General features: G+C 29.5%; 1 protein-coding gene across 1 annotated transcript; it reads left to right on the top strand.

Moving 5' to 3' along the window:
• On the top strand, nucleotides 9,480-13,507 carry LOC109348862 (mitochondrial dicarboxylate/tricarboxylate transporter DTC). Its single transcript, XM_019589454.1, has 6 exons — nucleotides 9,480-9,675; nucleotides 9,833-9,916; nucleotides 11,261-11,322; nucleotides 11,530-11,891; nucleotides 12,426-12,640; nucleotides 13,097-13,507. The coding sequence occupies exons 1-6, from the start codon at nucleotides 9,559-9,561 to the stop codon at nucleotides 13,151-13,153; spliced, it is 897 nt and encodes a 298-aa protein (XP_019444999.1). The 5' UTR covers nucleotides 9,480-9,558; the 3' UTR covers nucleotides 13,154-13,507.

Raw genomic sequence — 18,427 nt, 5'->3', positions numbered from 1 at the left:
GAACAAAGGAACCATGCGCCAGCCCAAACATCATATTGGGGAATTTTGCACCAGACCAAGAACCTAATCGAGGGAACCATATGCCAGACCAAACATCTTATCAAGGAAATCATGCGCCACACCAAGCATATGACTCAGGGAACCATGCGCCATACAAAACATCTGGCCAAAGGAACCATGCGCTAAGACAAGCATGCTGACTCGATATGGGCGAGGATTACAAGCCAACTTGGCTCGATCTGACCTGACCAAACCAATCTACGATGCCAACAAAATTGGTTGCTTCAATAAAAGTGCATGAGGTATTTATTATTCATTCCATTTCATTTTCTTTTCTAATTCTTTCATTCCCAAGTCCATTTCAATCTCTCTTGATCTTTGGTCAAGTCATTTTACATCCTATGTAAAAAACTAACCGACTACAAAGTAAAACAATGTTTGAAAGAAATGAAATAACGTTTGAAGGTAAGGTTTTGCAAATGTATAAAATAGAAACTCATATATTTGTTGTGTTGTTCAAAGTTGTAATTTCTAATTTGTAATGACTTTTATTTTTTTGAACAACTTTTCGCTATTTGGGCAGTTGTTTTCTATGTTGACTTGAACAATTGTAGGTAATATATAAAAAATTTATATAAAAAAAAAATCGAAGTGTGTATTTGCACACCCTCATATGAATGTGGCATTGTCCTTAATAACATGTTAGATAAGACTAGACTTTTTCTATAAACAACTCAAACTTATTGAAAAATATAATATTTAGAGACCTTATATAATATAATTGTTAGGTTATATAAGTCTCTTTAAAACATGTCTCTTAACCTATTCAAAGGTTTGTCTGTTAGTCCAATTAGAGAACTTCTAACATAATAGATTTTTAAAAAGGTGTCACATCATATCAATATTTTGAATAGGTCAAATCTAGGCTTAAAAAAAATTAAATAGACAAATAGGTCATGTTCAGGTTTATATTACTATATGGATTCGACATATTTAAGACAAAATCTTACTTAGTTTGCTTTCACCCTTAATAGTGACAATAACAATAAGAGATGAAATCATGAGATAATAACAATGATATGGTGGTAGGAGTGAGAGTGGTGTAGAGAGGGAGTAATGGCAATGGTGGCATGGAGATGATGTTGGTGGGATGATGAATAATAATAAAAAAAATATAGTGAGTTGTAACAAGCAGTGTTGTTGAAACCGGACCGGACCGGACGGTCCGACCGGTCTGACCGCTGACCGGACTTGAAAACGGCTCTGGTTTGCCGTCTTAACCGAATGAGAGTTGGACGGACCGCTTTAAACCGGAAAAATCCGGTCCGACCATGTTAAACCCGGTTAAACCGGATTAACCCGGGAAGAAATATATTGTAAACCATTAATTCATTTCATATCAAAACCTCATAAAAAGAGGGAAACAAAAAATGAATTATAGTGTTATAGTAAAGTAAAAAGGTATAAAGTTATGGTGTAGTAAAAAAAAAAAGTGATTGTTATACACTTTGGATAAAATGAGAATTAGCAAATATGTTGAATTGTTCTCTTAGCCTACTAGGATCTTCGGTTTCTAGAAAATTCATGTTCTTTGTAGCCGAACCACATGACAACCATAATGAAGACCTTAGTGATCCATGTTGCATACTATTCTTGGTGATTGTGAGACAATACCAAATTCACTTGTTGTTTGTTCAATACATGATAATGATAGCCATACACTACTTGATAGAGTGAGATAAACATTTGAAGAGAAATGAGAAACACCTCCTGATCGAATGACACATGGATTGTTTATTGATGAGGTTTTGTATTGGTCTTGCAACTAAGGACAATATTCTTTACTTATGAAAACCATATATTACCTTAAGTTTTGAGTTCATTTTGCTTGTCAAAATTGTATTGATAAAATCACCTAGTCGAGTCACATGTCATGACCATTTTAGTATAACTTGTATTGTTGAAAAACTCAAGCATGTTTTTGAAAAACTAGTTTAGATTTTTGTTTGATGAAAAACAAAGTTATAAATGGGGGAGAGTTGATTAACATGATACAAATGTCTCTTCCTCCTTGCAGCATGAGAATCAGATGCAACATGCTTGTCTACCATTCGTAACTCTATTGGTATGAAGAGGGTACATTAGGAATTATATGAGGATAAGGTCTCGCATATCAGGTTCAAGTTGTAGTATCTCTTTCCCTATTGAGAAATGGCCATGTCAAAAGACATGGTCCATCATAAGTGCAGTGATCACCATCTCGAGTGCATATTGCATCGAATAACATCATGAAACCCAAGCTTTCCATTTAAGGGAAATCCATATCTGAAACAAAATTTACACTATATTAATTGTAAGTAATATAATTTATACATAATATAATTTAAATGTGTAATGTACAATGTACATAATATATATTTTACATATAATATCAATTTTAAATTATATAATTTATGCATAACATTTTAATATAACTATTAATATTAATCTTCACATTATTATTACATGAATGACTAGTTTGTTTGTATGGTGATAAATGTGGTTTGTGATCCAATGTTAGAGTTGGTGATTTAATTCTTAAATGTTGTATCTCCTATTTTTCATAAATCCTCCAAATTCATTTCTCTAAAACAATTATTAAAAATAAATCGGTCACTTGAAAAGTTGTGTTGACCCAACATGACTTCTCAACTAAATTTTAAAAAATAATTGGATCGTTGAGAAATCTTAACGACCTCACATTACTTCATAACTAAAAATTAGGAACAAATTTAGGGAAATAAAATTCAGTGTGATTATTAAAATATTTTTTAAAGGGATATTCCAATCATTTGTCCTAATAATCCCACCAACTCTATTTCCATTAAATCTCCTATACATTTATTAAGGCTTATAAAATAAACATTTATTATGACCCAAACTTAGAGCTTACTATAAATGATAATTTAATAAAAGTTAATAAATTAATACTATATAAATACAACACACAAATCATTTACTACACCCTATACTAAGAGCTTATTTATAAATAAATATATGTGTATATAAATATCTATATTAAAAAATATTTTTTCAATCCAAACTTAGAGCTTATATTTAAATATATCAATATATGTTATTAATCTCCAATGAAAAGTTGATACTGTAATATAGTGTCCTGAGATCCCCATATATCGAAGTATATCAAAGTTTGTCCCTTGAAAACTATATTTGGTGGGAGAGAAACACATACATATTAGAAGTGACTAATCAGTGATTGATATGCATAATGGAATACCCTTGAAGTACTAGAACTTTTAACACTTTTATTACTCTTTTCGTTCCATATATTTTGAAGTTTTAAATTTTCCATTTTATTCCAAATCTTTTGATGTTTTGGAAATCAATCAAATTTTTACTTAGTGTCAAACTATACCTTATTTATTACCCATTTTTCACTTTATATTTCTCAATTTTTTAACTCAATTTCCAATATACATAAGAGAGAAAAATGTATGAATTGTCAGTATAAGAAATTTATACACTATTATTCTATCATTCATACATTTTTAATCATTGTTGACTTTAGAAAATAATATAAATAAATAATAGACAATATACTGACTGTATATAAATCTTTATACTACCAGTATATAGATATTACATTATATTAAACTTTATGCATGATCTTAAACATCAAATGATAAAAAAAAATTGAGGGAATATAAGGTTAGTGATTGATGATGGGGCAAATAATACAAAAGTTAACATTCAACATTAATATTAGTTATTAAATGTTGTATGTGATAAAGGAAGGATTTATACATTCAATAGAAAGAAATTTAATAATCATCAAAAAATAAAATAAACAGTAAAATCAAAAGTAATTAAATTGAGAGAAAGTAACTTATACACTTACCGCATTTGATATAGATTTTTTAGTTTTATTTTATAAATTATCATATTATAAACTGTGAAAATATAATGTGTTAAACTTATAATATATGTTTGAAGATATTAGTTTAAAATTGAATATAAATTCATCTCATTTGTTTGAGTATGATAGAAAAAATATTTTTACAAAATAGATTACAGAAAATGATATGAGATTATTTGTTGATGTTGTGGATATTTAGTTGTTTTTTTAACATTTTTTTAAATATATATTTTTAATTTTTATTACTTCATGACAAATGATAAAAAAATTAAAATAAAAGAAAATATAAAATCAATATTAAAAAACATGACAAACAATTTTAATATAGGAAAGAGTAAATGAGAAAATGAATACACTTAAAATAAAGGGTAAAATGATAGTTGACACCAGTGTTGTTAGAACCGGACCGGACCGGACGGTCCGACCGGTCTGACCGCTGACCGGACTTGAAAACGGCTCTGGTTTGCCGTCTTAACCGAATGAGAGTTGGACGGACCGCTTTAAACCGGAAAAATCCGGTCCGACCATGTTAAACCCGGTTAAACCGGATTAACCCGGGAAGTAAACCGGACGGCTTACTTAAAAATAAAAAAAATGGGACAATGTTCTAATATTTTGTTTTACTACGGTCCAAAAAAGATAAAGAGGTATTATTTCATATAATTATACATAATTATTAATTATATAAAGTTTTACATTTATATATAACTATATATTTATAAATAAAAATTATTAATTATGTACGAAATCACCCGGTCAGACCGGACGGTTTAACCGTTTAAACCGGTTAAACCTAATACGGGACCTCTGCCGGTTTGACGTCCGGCTCGGGTTTCACAACACTGGTAACAAGGATGTAATGGTGGTTATGGCCAATTGTAAGTGGTGATTCAGAATGAAAGTAAGAGGGGGAAATAATTCATTACTATATTGTACACTATTTGAGTAGGTTAGTGTAAGCCAATAGAAATATTCTTCTCCTACCTATTGGTTTACATGATTATGAATAATGGTCACATGTTTCATAATATTTTTGTTTTTATATTCAAACTAATCATATTCTACTAAATAATATAAAAAAATTATTTTTTATTTTGATGATTCTTTTCTTAATTAGCTGTCACTTATTGATTGAGTTGATATATAATAAAACATAAAAAAACTGGATAGATGAACTTCATTAGTAATAAGATAAACTAAGTTGTCCTATCTTATCCCTCTTATCATGGCCACAAATAGGGTTCCCAAAGCTATACCACATTAATATTCCACTCACGAAAAATTAAATTAAAATCATAATAACTTCATATTCCATTACTAAGATTATCATATATAGCTTTTAAAAAAAGGTTGGCAAATAGTAAATCAAACTCTAGATATTTCACTTAAGAAACACGAGTGTCAACTAATTCTACTTCGTCTTATTAGTAAAATCACTTAAAATAGAAGACGTTATCTTAAAATTGCTTCTAAACAAATACATTCAAATTTCAAATATAACCCTAATTTCACTATAAATAATCATGCATATAAATAATATAATAGATTATAGAAATAATGACAAACTCTTGTTAAGCAATTGAACTATCCATTGAGTGACGAGACTTATTGGTAAAATTGCTCCAACTAAAACAAATTAACTTTAAATAACTTCTCAAATTATCCACTTATAATTAATTATGCATATGACATATGGAGGATCACTTACTTCAAAAGTAAGTTAAAAAAAAAATCTCATATTTTAATTATTCATTCTACGAAAATCTAATGATCCAGATTTAATAACTAATTCAAATCACGTGACCCGTTAAATTTTTATGAAATGTTTGACTAAAATATGAAATGTTTTTTTTATTAACTAGTAAATGAATCTCCATCCCTGGTATATTATTCAAACAATAAGAAGCTCTATTCTTAATCATCCGGGAAATAGATTCATGGGAGACTTACAAAGGGAATGAAAAATAGAGCAACAAAAGGGTAAAGTAAGCATCTACTATTAGAGGGGTTCAAATCTAGAATAATCGAAAAAACAGAAAGCTATAATCCAAAAAAAATGAATTTACTTGGATGATGCTAAATTGTTTTTACAAAACCGATTGTTTCGATATGATTTTTGGTTCTAATTTTAAGTGTCAGATTCATCTAGACGGAATTGGTCTAACTATTGTGTATAATGTGCTTTTGAGATATCTTTGTCTGTATCTGCTCCCATGCTCCTGCGTCACTCTCGTCAGCAACTGACCATACACAACGGTATGCCTAAGCCTTTCACTTGATTCGGCAGCCACCTTCCCATTTTCTCTATTTTCAAACGACTTTTGGATTTATAATCATGCTATCAGATATGAGATTTTGATAGACCTAACCCATTCCACTCTAGCCATAAATGCTATTATCTCAACATTTGTTTTTCAGTCTAATAAAAAGTTCTGATGCACATTAAGTGTGCTACTCCATGTGCTATTAATCGTAGCTGGTTATAAAAATATTTAGTTTTTAATTTTAAACTTAAATATATTTTTTTAACTAATCACAAATTAATAATACGTGAAGTGACATAACTTGTAGAACACTACATATGTACTCCAAGATGTTTTAATTTTAAGGGAATAATGTTTTGGTTGTCTTGATTTGCACCCTTTATGCACATTACACTATTTGAATAGAAAAGTTTACAAAACCCTCCTAAACTTTATGAGTTTTGTAAGTAGTGATTTTTTCTTCCTAATTACACTTTAAACTTTAACTATTAGTGAAATTCGTCCCAAAAAATCTCAAATGTATGTCAAAATTATTATTTTTAGCATGTTTTATAACACTTAGTAGAGACTAATTTGACCATAAAAGTAACTAATTTGATTCACATTTGAAATTTTGGACTCATTTTGAGTTTTCATTTTTTAAAGGACCAACTGATAAGGATGAAAAAAATGAGAGACTAAAGTGAATATTTATTCTCAAAATTGTTATGTAAACCCCATAAAATATATGATCTTTAAGATTAGAGGGCCCATATAGTCACTCACCCTCAAAATGCGAAGAGACGACTTTGAATCTCTCTTAATGTCATGCCTCCACCATAATCATCAGCCAATCTACTATTAACTATTACCGGCTCCTCTATTTCACCGCTTACTCCATGGCCTCCATTAAATATGTGACAATTTTAATTTATACCGCACAATACCTTAGATTATATCACACCATCCATTAAGAATAAAATATATTATCATATTATGAGATAAATTATCACCTTAAGCAGTAAAATTAGGATATGTGTACTATTTTTTAGTTTTTAGAAATATTTATGTACAAAAAGGTTAAATAAGACATATTTCATAATTTTAGTGGGTGAATGAAATAAATTATATTTTGATATGATGATATATTTTATTGTCTTTTGTAATATTAAAATTAAAGTAAAATGTAATCCAACTATGAGTAACAAATTTATGGATTTGGATCCGAATGTATGAGTGTTATCAACCAATCCAAAATATTTAAATCATATTTTATATTATCCAATTCATCCATATCCAAACTTAATAGATGAATTTTAATTCATTCAATCATTCATAACTCCATTTTCATAGATTTGGATGAATGAATACCCAATTCATTTGATTTTTTTAAATTGGAACTAAAAATAATTTTGAAAATAATATTCTTTAAAAAACAGTATTTCAATAAAACATTTTTTAAATCACCTTTTTTGAAAAAAAGCACCTTTTAAAATCATCTTTTGAAAAAGTGGTTTTATTTTTTTAAAAGTTTTTTAACTTTAAAAAATATTTTTTGTAATATTCTACAAGCATGCGATGTCTAAGGTTCCTACGTGTAAAAATTTTAATAAATATTTTTATGTGTTATGTACTTAAGAACAAACTTTTAATAGTAACTAGATTCACATGTCCTATAATTGATCTAATTTAATAATAAAATTTCAAAGTGAAAGTTAGAAATACTACAAGAAAGTGAGAGTTAAGATAATCAATAAAATTAAAAAGCAAAAAACATCATTTTTGAATTTATTATTTTAGATGGATCAAATATTCATCTAAATGAATACATACATAAATATGAATAAGATATAATGAATGAATTCAAATTTATCCTCTACTAAAATTATCAATTGATTATATCCATTTAAATCTATTAATTCTTATAAATAGTTTTAATTTTATTAGATTTAAATGGAATTAATTTCATCACATCTAAATTATTCAACCTTATAATATCATCTAGACTTATCCCATGCCCGAAATTGGCACTAGTGACCGCATCCTCATTCTGCAGTATATTAACGTGCCCAAAAGTTATACAAAAGTATTTACTACTATCTTCGTATATTAAGGGAAAGTTAAGGTCCATAATCATCTACGAAAAAAGTAAAATTCGAATTTTTTGCCAAATATTTATGTGGCTTTCCTTGTTTGTTTGGTGTTTGTAAGATGATGAGGTGGGTGTGGGTGCTATTTACTTGTGCGTGGAGCGAGGAGGAGAATAGACCCTTGCATCCCTTAACTTTCAATATTTGTTTATTTCATACTTATATTATTTGTAAAAAAGATATTCAAAATTTAATTATTTGATTTGATTTATATTATATTTAAAGTCTCGTAATAATTAATAACTTTTATGGTTTTACCTTATTCATTATTCTGATACACAAATGCTATTATTATAAGAATTTTGTTTTTATGTAGTTTATATTTCTTAGAGTTGAGTAATTCTTAATGCATATTATAATTAATATATTTATAAAAAAATGTTAATTTTTTATACTATAAATTTATATTTATATGGCCCCTAATTTTTTTGGGTCCGCCCCTACCGATATTGTTATTTAATTGTGACTAGATATGTGACTCCCAATGATACTAAAGATGTTTTAAAATGTAATTATATATTTATATGATTTAATAATCATTAACTATATATATATAAGAATTATTATAACAAAAGAAAAATGTATGAACTGATAATGTATGAATTTTATAACATACTATTATATCATTCATAATTAATTTTGTTTATTATTGATTATTCATAAAAAGTAATTGAAATAATAAATGATAAATAATGTACTAATTGTATATAAATCTTCACACTAACCATACATAAATATTAAACTTTTACTGTAATCTACCATTTGAGGACGTGAATCTTTATTATTAAAATTAATTACTAAATAATAATAAAATATATTAAATATATAAGAAAAAGATGTATACACTGTGACAATGTAAGAGTTTTGTACGCTATCACTATATATCTACCATTCATTTTCATTATGTTTGATTTTTCAAAATAAATAAATAAAAAATAATCCAAATGAAGGGTGAATGATACATTGATAATGTATAATTCTTTACACCGTAAGTGTATCAATATTATATTCAATAATCTTTAGTGGAAATTCTTTAATTACAATATCATTTGAGGAAGTGAATCTAATTTTTTAAATGAATATATATGATGCCAACTTTATGTGTATATACATTACGCAATTACCTTTTTATCCATGCTATATAAATAGTTGTTCTCTCTTCCCTCCTCTCACTACTTTCTTATCTTTTCTTTCTCATTTCCTCCGTTTTCGTCGCTAACTCACCCTTCACAAAATTTCACTACCAACAATGGGAGAAGAGAAGAAGACCAAAGTTGCTGTATGGCCCACAATTAAGCCTTTTGTCAATGGTGGTGTTTCTGGAATGCTCGCTACTTCTGTCATTCAACCCATCGATATGATAAAGGTTTTGAAAAAAAGTTTTCACCTTTATACCGTTTTTGTGTTGATTTCAGTAAATGAATTGATGAGTATCTCAGATCTGTGGTTTTTTATGCGATCTTTGTTGTAATAATGTTTTTTCTGTTGTGGGGTTTGATTTTTTTGATGGATTTGGTGTGTAGGTGAGGATTCAACTTGGTCAAGGATCTGCTGCACATATTACAACTACCATGCTCAAGAATGAGGGTGTTGCTGCTTTCTATAAAGTAATTTTTTTTGAATTTTTCTCATGTTTTATGTATTTATTTATTGATTTATTTAATGCTTTCTTCAATGATGGATCCTTGCTTGCTTTTAATTAAATGAGTTTGGGTTTGGCTTGTTAATAACTTGGGTATATTATCATGATGTTTTCAATGTGGATTAGTGATGTAGTATGTGTTACAAATGGATGAATTTGGATTATAATTATAATGGATTGATGGAAAGCTATCCCTTAATCTATATAAATCCATTAAATTATTCAACTCATCCATATCAAAACCATATGGATGGAATTCAATTCATATATTAATCCATTTTGATGTACTGTATGGGTGAATATCTAATACATTTGTTTTGTTTTTTTAAATTGGAACCTAAATCACTTCTAAAAAGAATCGAAATTTTCAAAAACCACTCTTTCAATAAAGCTTTTATTAAAATCACTTTATCAAAGATCACCTTTTCAAAATAAAATCATTTTTTCACAAAAAATATATTTATTAAACCACTTTTTTGCACTCTTTGCTTTATTTAACCTTCTTTGTTTATTTGTGTTGGATGGATCAAGCATCCATCCAAACTATGTATATCAATTGGATACAATGAATGAATCTGAATCTATCCATTATTAAAATTATCCATTGGATTATATCCACTCCACTTAAATCCATCAACTTAAATGGATGGATTTAATTTATCTGGATTGTGGATAATTTTGCCACCTCTATGATGTAGTGTTATTTATTCCAATAAGCTCTAATGTTTTGTGCTTTTGTTTCTTTCTGCAAGTCGAAATGTATTTTATGTGCTTTTACTTTGGCTTATGACCTATATGAAGCACACCTACTTCAAAATACTTGTTGTGTTTGTGTCAGATAGGTATATAGTTTAGTAAACTGATATTTTTGGACACTCCCAGCTGTGTTCTACAAATGTATACATTTACTTTTCGGATTTTTTAATATGCTTATGCCTTATAGATGGAAATGTCACAATAATTAGATAAATGTCAGCATTTTATTATGTTTACCATGACTTATTCAAATTTTAAAATGTTATTCCTCCCCTTTAATGGAAGATTTATGCCTTAATGTTAAATTTATTAACCTTAAATTAAACATATATTATTCCTCACTTGTCATGTCTTGTAATTTTTAAAATTTACCATGTTCCTGTGTCCAGGCAGTTTCGTATCTGTGCTTCCTACCTTATGTTATGAAGTGGTTTCTTATTTATAAGCTACTGCTTTGTTCAGCTTTGAGTTTGGTCTATGGATTGGTTTTTATGATATATCATTTGCCGAGGTATGCATCTAATGTTTGCCTAAACTGAATCACTTTATGCAGGGTCTATCAGCAGGATTACTCAGGCAGGCTACCTACACCACTGCTCGACTTGGGTCATTTAGGTGAGTTTTTATGATAACATTTATCACTCTTAATCAACCATAAGGGGAAAACATTATAGTTATTCTTTCTAAGGCTTTATATTATTTCTAAGGCTTTATATTATTCCTAACCCTCTTAGTATTTTTTATCACGGGGAGCATCATCTTTTATGGTTTTAACTTTTAAGGGCATTCCATCATTTCTTAATGGTTTTTATGTTTTTTTAGAATCTTGACAAACAAAGCAATTGAGGCTAATGATGGCAAGCCCCTGCCACTTTATCAGAAAGCTCTCTGTGGGCTGACTGCTGGTGCTATTGGAGCGACTGTCGGTAGTCCAGCAGATTTGGCACTCATTCGTATGCAAGCTGATGCGACTTTACCTGCTGCTCAACGCCGACATTACACAAATGCCTTCCATGCACTTTTCCGGATTTCGAAAGATGAAGGGGTTTTGGCACTCTGGAAAGGTGCTGGGCCCACTGTAGTAAGAGCCATGGCTTTGAACATGGGAATGCTTGCTTCTTATGACCAAAGTGTTGAATTCTTCAGGGATAATGTTGGCCTAGGTGAATCTGCCACTGTGGTTGGTAAGTATCCATTTTACCACTGTTGAATAATTTCATTTGAGCATATTTGCTTTAGATTCCGATAATGTCTTAGTAGGATGTCCGAACTCAATTTTACTTTATAAAATGAAGGATAAGAATCCCTTTGCCTTCATTAAGTGTTTATCTAATATAGCATTGATAGTTGAAACATGATAGGAATACTCTAAATATACTCTAAAGAATAGCTTATATGAATTGAAGATTATATTTTAATCATTTCTTTGCTGAAGGGAATTGGGTGGCCAAGGGTTAAACAACTAGTCAATTAAAATTGAAATACTAGAGGTATGAAACAGAAGTCATACGAAAAGTGGTCAGGCTGTTTCTCTGTCAGATGGTGAATGTTAGTAGTTAGCTTTAAGTATCTATAGTTTGGTTAGGTAATTTCAAGGTTAAGGATTTGCTAAAGTTTTCGGACCATAAATTACTAAAGGCATCTAATGATGTAACATATGCTAGAAACTAAAGATTTATTCTCTCACTGTTTGCTACTAACATAAATTCTTTCTTTAGGTGCAAGTTCTGTTTCTGGATTTTTCGCAGCAGCTTGCAGTTTGCCATTTGATTATGTCAAGACTCAGATTCAGAAGATGCAACCTGATGCTGAGGGAAAGTATCCATACACCGGATCTCTTGACTGTGCTGTCAAAACTTTGAAAGAAGGAGGACCCTTTAAGTTTTACACTGGATTCCCTGTCTATTGTGTCAGAATTGCTCCTCATGTCATGGTATTCTCCTCATGTCCTGTCTAACAACAATCCCGATTTTTTTTAATGCTTTTTGAGGTAGTTATTGTGAGAGTCAAATGTTGATAATGACGAGGCATAACACGATTGGATGTCAGTGTAAAAGGATTTTACACCGACAAAAGGGTGGCCCTGTGCATGAAGGTAGACGGTAAAGTTTGCAGTCTTACCCTGTACATGGGAGAGATTGTTTCCACGATTTTGAATCTGTGACTTCAAGGTCACAAGGGGGTCCATGATTTGAATGTGACTTCAAGGTCGAAAGGCAGCAAATCTGACCGTTGCGCATAGACTATCTGACTGTTGCATATAGACCGATACAAACCTTTTACACGGACAATGCATAAAAAACAAGCTCTTATTGTTTTTTATTTTATTTTGCATTGAATACTTTTCCTTTGTTTATAAGTTCTAATGTCATGTTACTTGCTTATGCAGATGACATGGATTTTCCTCAACCAGATTCAGAAATTGGAGAAATCCTATGGTATATAGTTTAGTTCTCCGCAGTGACAGGACATTTTCTGTTGAATCCAAGCATTTGAGCATTGAATAATTTGTTGGCTGTGTTGTAGCCAGATTTTGGCAATTAAAACACTCATGAAGCTGATCATTTTTTAAGGTTTAATTAATCATAAGACTAAAGTGGGAATTAGACATATCTTACATTGTACTAATATAGAATTTAATGCGGCTGGAGCAAAATAGTATGATTTCATTTTTGAATCATTGTCATGGAGATAATCCTTAACTAGAATAAGAGTACTCTATCCTCATTTAAACATCAATTTTTGTAATTTCTTTCCATATCTGGAAATGTTTCTTAAATCTGAGAACCCATTTATTGTCTATTTGTCCAATGCCTTTCCCTTTTAATTAGTTAATTTTGATCTGCTGCTTTTTACATAATGTGGGTAACATACATATTAACAAGAAAAATGATATGGATTTGATGGATTCATGTAATTTTGATATCATCATTAAATGTTGGTGTACTATTTTAAATTAATTTAAAATTCCCTGCAATTTTTGTCATGCACTTGCTGGAAAATTTATATTTTCTGTAGATTAAAAAATGACTTATGTAAAGAAATAACTTAGTATTAAGGTGTTTATATCTGGCTCCACTTGCTCAAAGCTTAATATTGTTTACATAGAAAACAGGTTAGATAAACTGTCTTAAACAAATTAGACAGACTTTGCTTTAAACATGTAAGATTAAATAAGCTGAACGGCCTATATAATAAAAGTCTTGGTATTCCTTTAAATAGTTTTGTACTTTTGTATGTATATTTTTAAATGGATTCATCTAAAACTACCTATGACCTTGATAAGGTTTTCACCCGTAATGGCTTGATATTCCTTGCAGGTGAATAGAGGTTGCAAAATTATTAATAACCCATCCGAATTAAATTCATCTAAATTTATCCGTTAGAGTTAATGTGTTTAAAAGATATAATCAAATGATAGTGTTGATAATGGATGAATTTAAATTCATTTATCATATCCAATAGATATATCCATTTGGATGGATATCCAAATCAACAAAAAAAAAATACAAAAAAAAAGATGATTTTTTTCTTTTTCAATTTCATTTAATATTTAAGAAAACTAAATTCATGCAAATCTATCTAGGATTCTCACTCTCACTTTTAATATTTTATTGAATTGATATCAATTATATGACACGTGTATGTAGTTAATATTAAAATTTTATTCTTAAGTACATAACATATATACGTATGAGAAAAATGTATGCATTGACCAATGTATGAGTTTTATATATTGTTAGTGCATCATCCATCATTTATATTTGATCACTATTGACTCTTTCAAAAAAATAATAATCAAAATGAATGGTGGATGATGTAGCGATTATATATAAATCTTTACGCTAGCAGTGCATAGATATTACACTCTATAACTATTTGTTAAAAACTTGACATGTAACTTTAAACGTCAAATGCTCATAGACTATTGAAAAATATATTTTTTCGTGTAAAAAACACTTTTTTTTTTAAAATTGATTTCTAGAAGTGTTGTAAAAATAATTCTAGAAGTATTTTTTAAAAGGTTATTTTAAAAAATATTTAGTTTAAATATTAGTTTTTAAAGTAATGATTTTCTTCGGTAGATTTTTTTAGTTCAATTAAAAAAAATCAAATGGATTAGATATTCATACATTCATATCCATGAAAATGGAGTCCTTGATGAATTGGATGGATTGAAATCCATCGTATATAAATTGATTGAATAACTTAAAATATAGTTTAAATAAATTTATATAGATTAATGAACGACTTTTCATTCGTACATTAACATCCAAATTTAAATCCATTCATTTGTTACTCTTGATAGGAAACCCTTAACTTTGTTTTATCTATAAAGTGAAAAGGAAATCCTTAATTTATTATTTAAAAAAACTGTCTGTAATTAGATTAACATAAAATTAAATCTCAGCTTTTCACCAAAATAAATAAAAAAATAAATCTGAGTTACACTAGAGTCAAACTTTTATTTGGACTAAATTTTTTTTCTTAAACAAACTACTTTACCAACAGAATCTGCACTCTCAGTTTCTCCACGTAGTTCATTGCATCATACCTTCATTTTGCTAAGCACTGAAAACTGAGAATAAAAAATTCAAAGATGAGATTTTCATAAACTCATTCCTATATTTTCATATGACCTGATTTATTCAGCAAAGGTACTTTATGATCAACAATTGAATAATGCATATTTTTCATTTTGAAAGTCATCATTGAACTAATATATACTTAGAGTACCTTATTCAAAAAATATTATAATTAGATGCTACCAAGGTATATTAACTTTAAAAGTTATTTCTGTTATAAATCTAGCAAAATCAAATATGCACCTTAAGAAATGGGGTAATTATTGTTCTTAATAATTTAAATATGCTGAATTGCCTATAGTTTTAAATATTATGGCTTTAGCCTCCACTCACATTCTTAACCAAATAGTGTATGCCACTTAAATTCTTAATCAAAAATTCTATGTGTTTTTTTCTTTTGAAAATATATCATCTTTGTCTGGTTTCTGTTACATTGAGATTGCAACTAAGAGGGGGTGAATTAGTTGACTATAAATACAACTTTTTCTGCAAAATGAAGAGCTAAAGTGCAGCGGATAATATTGCAGAAAATAAACAAGAATAAATCAAAGAGGTAAAGGAGAAGAGAGTACACATATGTTTTATACTGGTTCACCTTCTTGTCCACCGAAGGCTACGTCCAGTACTCTTGCAGCACAAGAGATTTTCCAATAAATATTATGAGTTGTAATTACAATATCTCACACTGAGATCTCTATGTACCTTACACACTCACTAATACTTATACCATTGGAAAATACCTTTCCAAGTAACTCTATCCCCTTTCTGTTCACACCCTTGAGAAAGAAAGTAATTACAATGAATGAAGAATTACAATGATGGCTTGGATTGCCTTTACAAGTATGAAATATAATAACACTTGCAATCCATTCAACTCTTTTGTATACTTAGTAATAATACTCTTTAAGTTTACAAAACTTTCAAACACTTTACTTCAAACAACACAAAAAAATAACTTTGAAAGTTTGAGTTCAAGTTGCTAGAAGTGCAGAAAACTATTTCAGAAAAGTGTAGGAAAGTTATGAGAAAAATGTGAAAGAGTTATGAAAGAGTTGTTAAATGATTGTGTGTTCTAAGACCTTTAAATAGGCTTTCTAATCAGTCATTGTATCTTTATGAAAGAGTAGAAGTTATTTGGAATGAATACATTTTGTTTTTGATGAAAACCCTTGAGTTTCAAATCTAAAAAACTGATGTAACAGTTCTCAGTAACTGATTACAGCAAGTGGGTAATCGATTACCCAAATGTGACATTTTGAAAAATTAAATTGAGTAATCGGTTACTAAAATCTCTGTCCAATAGTGAATTTAAAATTCACTTAGAGTAATCGGTTACTCAAATTTCAATTCAAATTTTGTTGGATAACTAATTCTCACTAATGTAACCTGTTACTCAAATTTCAGTAACATGTTACACATTATTTTGAAAAATGTTTTCATTTAAAACTTGAAGTGTTTCAATTTCTTTCAAAATATTTTGAGCATTACTACTCTGGTGTATTAAAGAGTATAGGACAAAAGTACCTATTCAGACTTAGACTAATTATCTTGAAGCTTTAATCTTCTCGGTTTTCATAAGTAGTCTTCATTTTCTTCCTTTTGGTGATGTTGGTGTCTTCATCAAAACCTTGCCAAGGTCAGGAGCAAAGATCTTCTTCACAATCCCCCCTTTTAGATGATGATAAACCAAGATATTTTTGACAGTGTAGTTTTCTTGAGAGCAGCGTACTTTGAGATATGTTGAAGTTTGACTTGAGTATGCTCCCCCTATCTTGTATGCTCACTCTTTCTTTTGGAGTAATGTGCCTGATGTAATTTTACAGAAAATACACTTCTCCCAACTTTTCTCCCCCTTTTGACTTCATCAAAAGTAGAAAAACAAAGAGATTCCAGTACAATATATATAGCACACATACATTTATATAATCAAGATATATCAATATGATATCATATACTCATGTATGGATCAAATATAGATAAGCAAGTATTGCAATGCATAAATAAGATGTTTCAAACATGTATCCAAGAATGGAACAATAAAGCACAAAACATCTTAAAGTAACTTGTCCAAGAATATGCAGCAATAACTTAAAAACAACAAATAAGCAGAATTAAAATTTTGTCCGAATTTTGAAAGCAATACAACCATAAAATCCTAACAACAGATATTCTAAGACTCGGGCTCAGAATTGTCTTCATCAATATCCATGCTATCCATTGTAGAGGAGAGGCAATGAAGTTCATATGGGATTTGTTGATTCTGAGAGTCGAGAGCATCCATACGGTTAGTGATGTAGCATCAGAGAGAAAACAACTCATCCATAATCATTTGGTTCGTAGGTATGGCAGCAGATGAGAATGATTGAGCATGAAACTCAGACGGTTGTGGTTCAGGAGGATTAGGAGGTTCAAGTTCAGATGGTTCAACAGCAGTAGTCGATTTATCGGTTCTATGTTTATAGGTGCGGGTTCGAGGGTCTTGGATGAAACCCATTTTGTAGATCACTTCCACATCAATTTGGCTTTCTCGAAGATTCAAAGGCCCCTTTGTTTCACCATTTGTAGAAACACCGAAATGCTGAAGAATGTTGGTTATGAAGATTGCATATGGCAAAGGACTTTGAGTACCTCTAACAGTCCACATTTGTCTCATTATCATTAGAGCCCAATTGATCTTGATGTTAAACTTTAAAGCATACATAAATTGGAGTTCTATGTCACTTATTTTAGAATGATTTGAAAATTTTGGTAAGATGTCATAGCTCTAAAAATAATGAAGCAAACGGTCTTCAAGCTTGAGATATCCAGCGGATAGGATGTCTCGGTTTTTGATGGTCTCACTAAAGCCCTGTTGCTTACGCATTTCTATTTTCCTTTTTGAACGTCTACATAAAGTATGATAAAAATCCTTTCGATCATAATTATCCCATTCACACACAAGGCCAAAACCCGTTATGCTACTTTGAGAGGGTATGTTACACAACAATGAACTAAAGGTTTTAAGATCCAAAACAATGTCTTTTCCTTTGACATAGGAAGTAAGACTATTTTTCCAAAAGTTCATGTTACAGTAAAATACTCACACAAGTTCTGGATAAATTTCATTTGTCTCACAAGAAAAATAAAAAAGGTTT

Source organism: Lupinus angustifolius, chromosome LG01, assembly GCF_001865875.1.
Source record: "Lupinus angustifolius cultivar Tanjil chromosome LG01, LupAngTanjil_v1.0, whole genome shotgun sequence".
Lineage (NCBI taxonomy): Eukaryota > Viridiplantae > Streptophyta > Magnoliopsida > Fabales > Fabaceae > Lupinus > Lupinus angustifolius.
The sequence above is the reverse complement of the archived record's forward strand: the minus strand, read 5'-3'. Positions and strand labels throughout refer to the sequence as shown.

Bases quoted from the DNA above. Each gene is read 5' to 3' on its own strand.
- LOC109348862 (XM_019589454.1), top strand. From the start codon at position 9,559: ATGGGAGAAGAGAAGAAGACCAAAGTTGCTGTATGGCCCACAATTAAG. The intron at 9,917-11,260 runs GTAATTTTTTTT...CACTTTATGCAG, and splicing joins GTGTTGCTGCTTTCTATAAA to GGTCTATCAGCAGGATTACT. The intron at 12,641-13,096 runs GTATTCTCCTCA...TTGCTTATGCAG, and splicing joins GAATTGCTCCTCATGTCATG to ATGACATGGATTTTCCTCAA.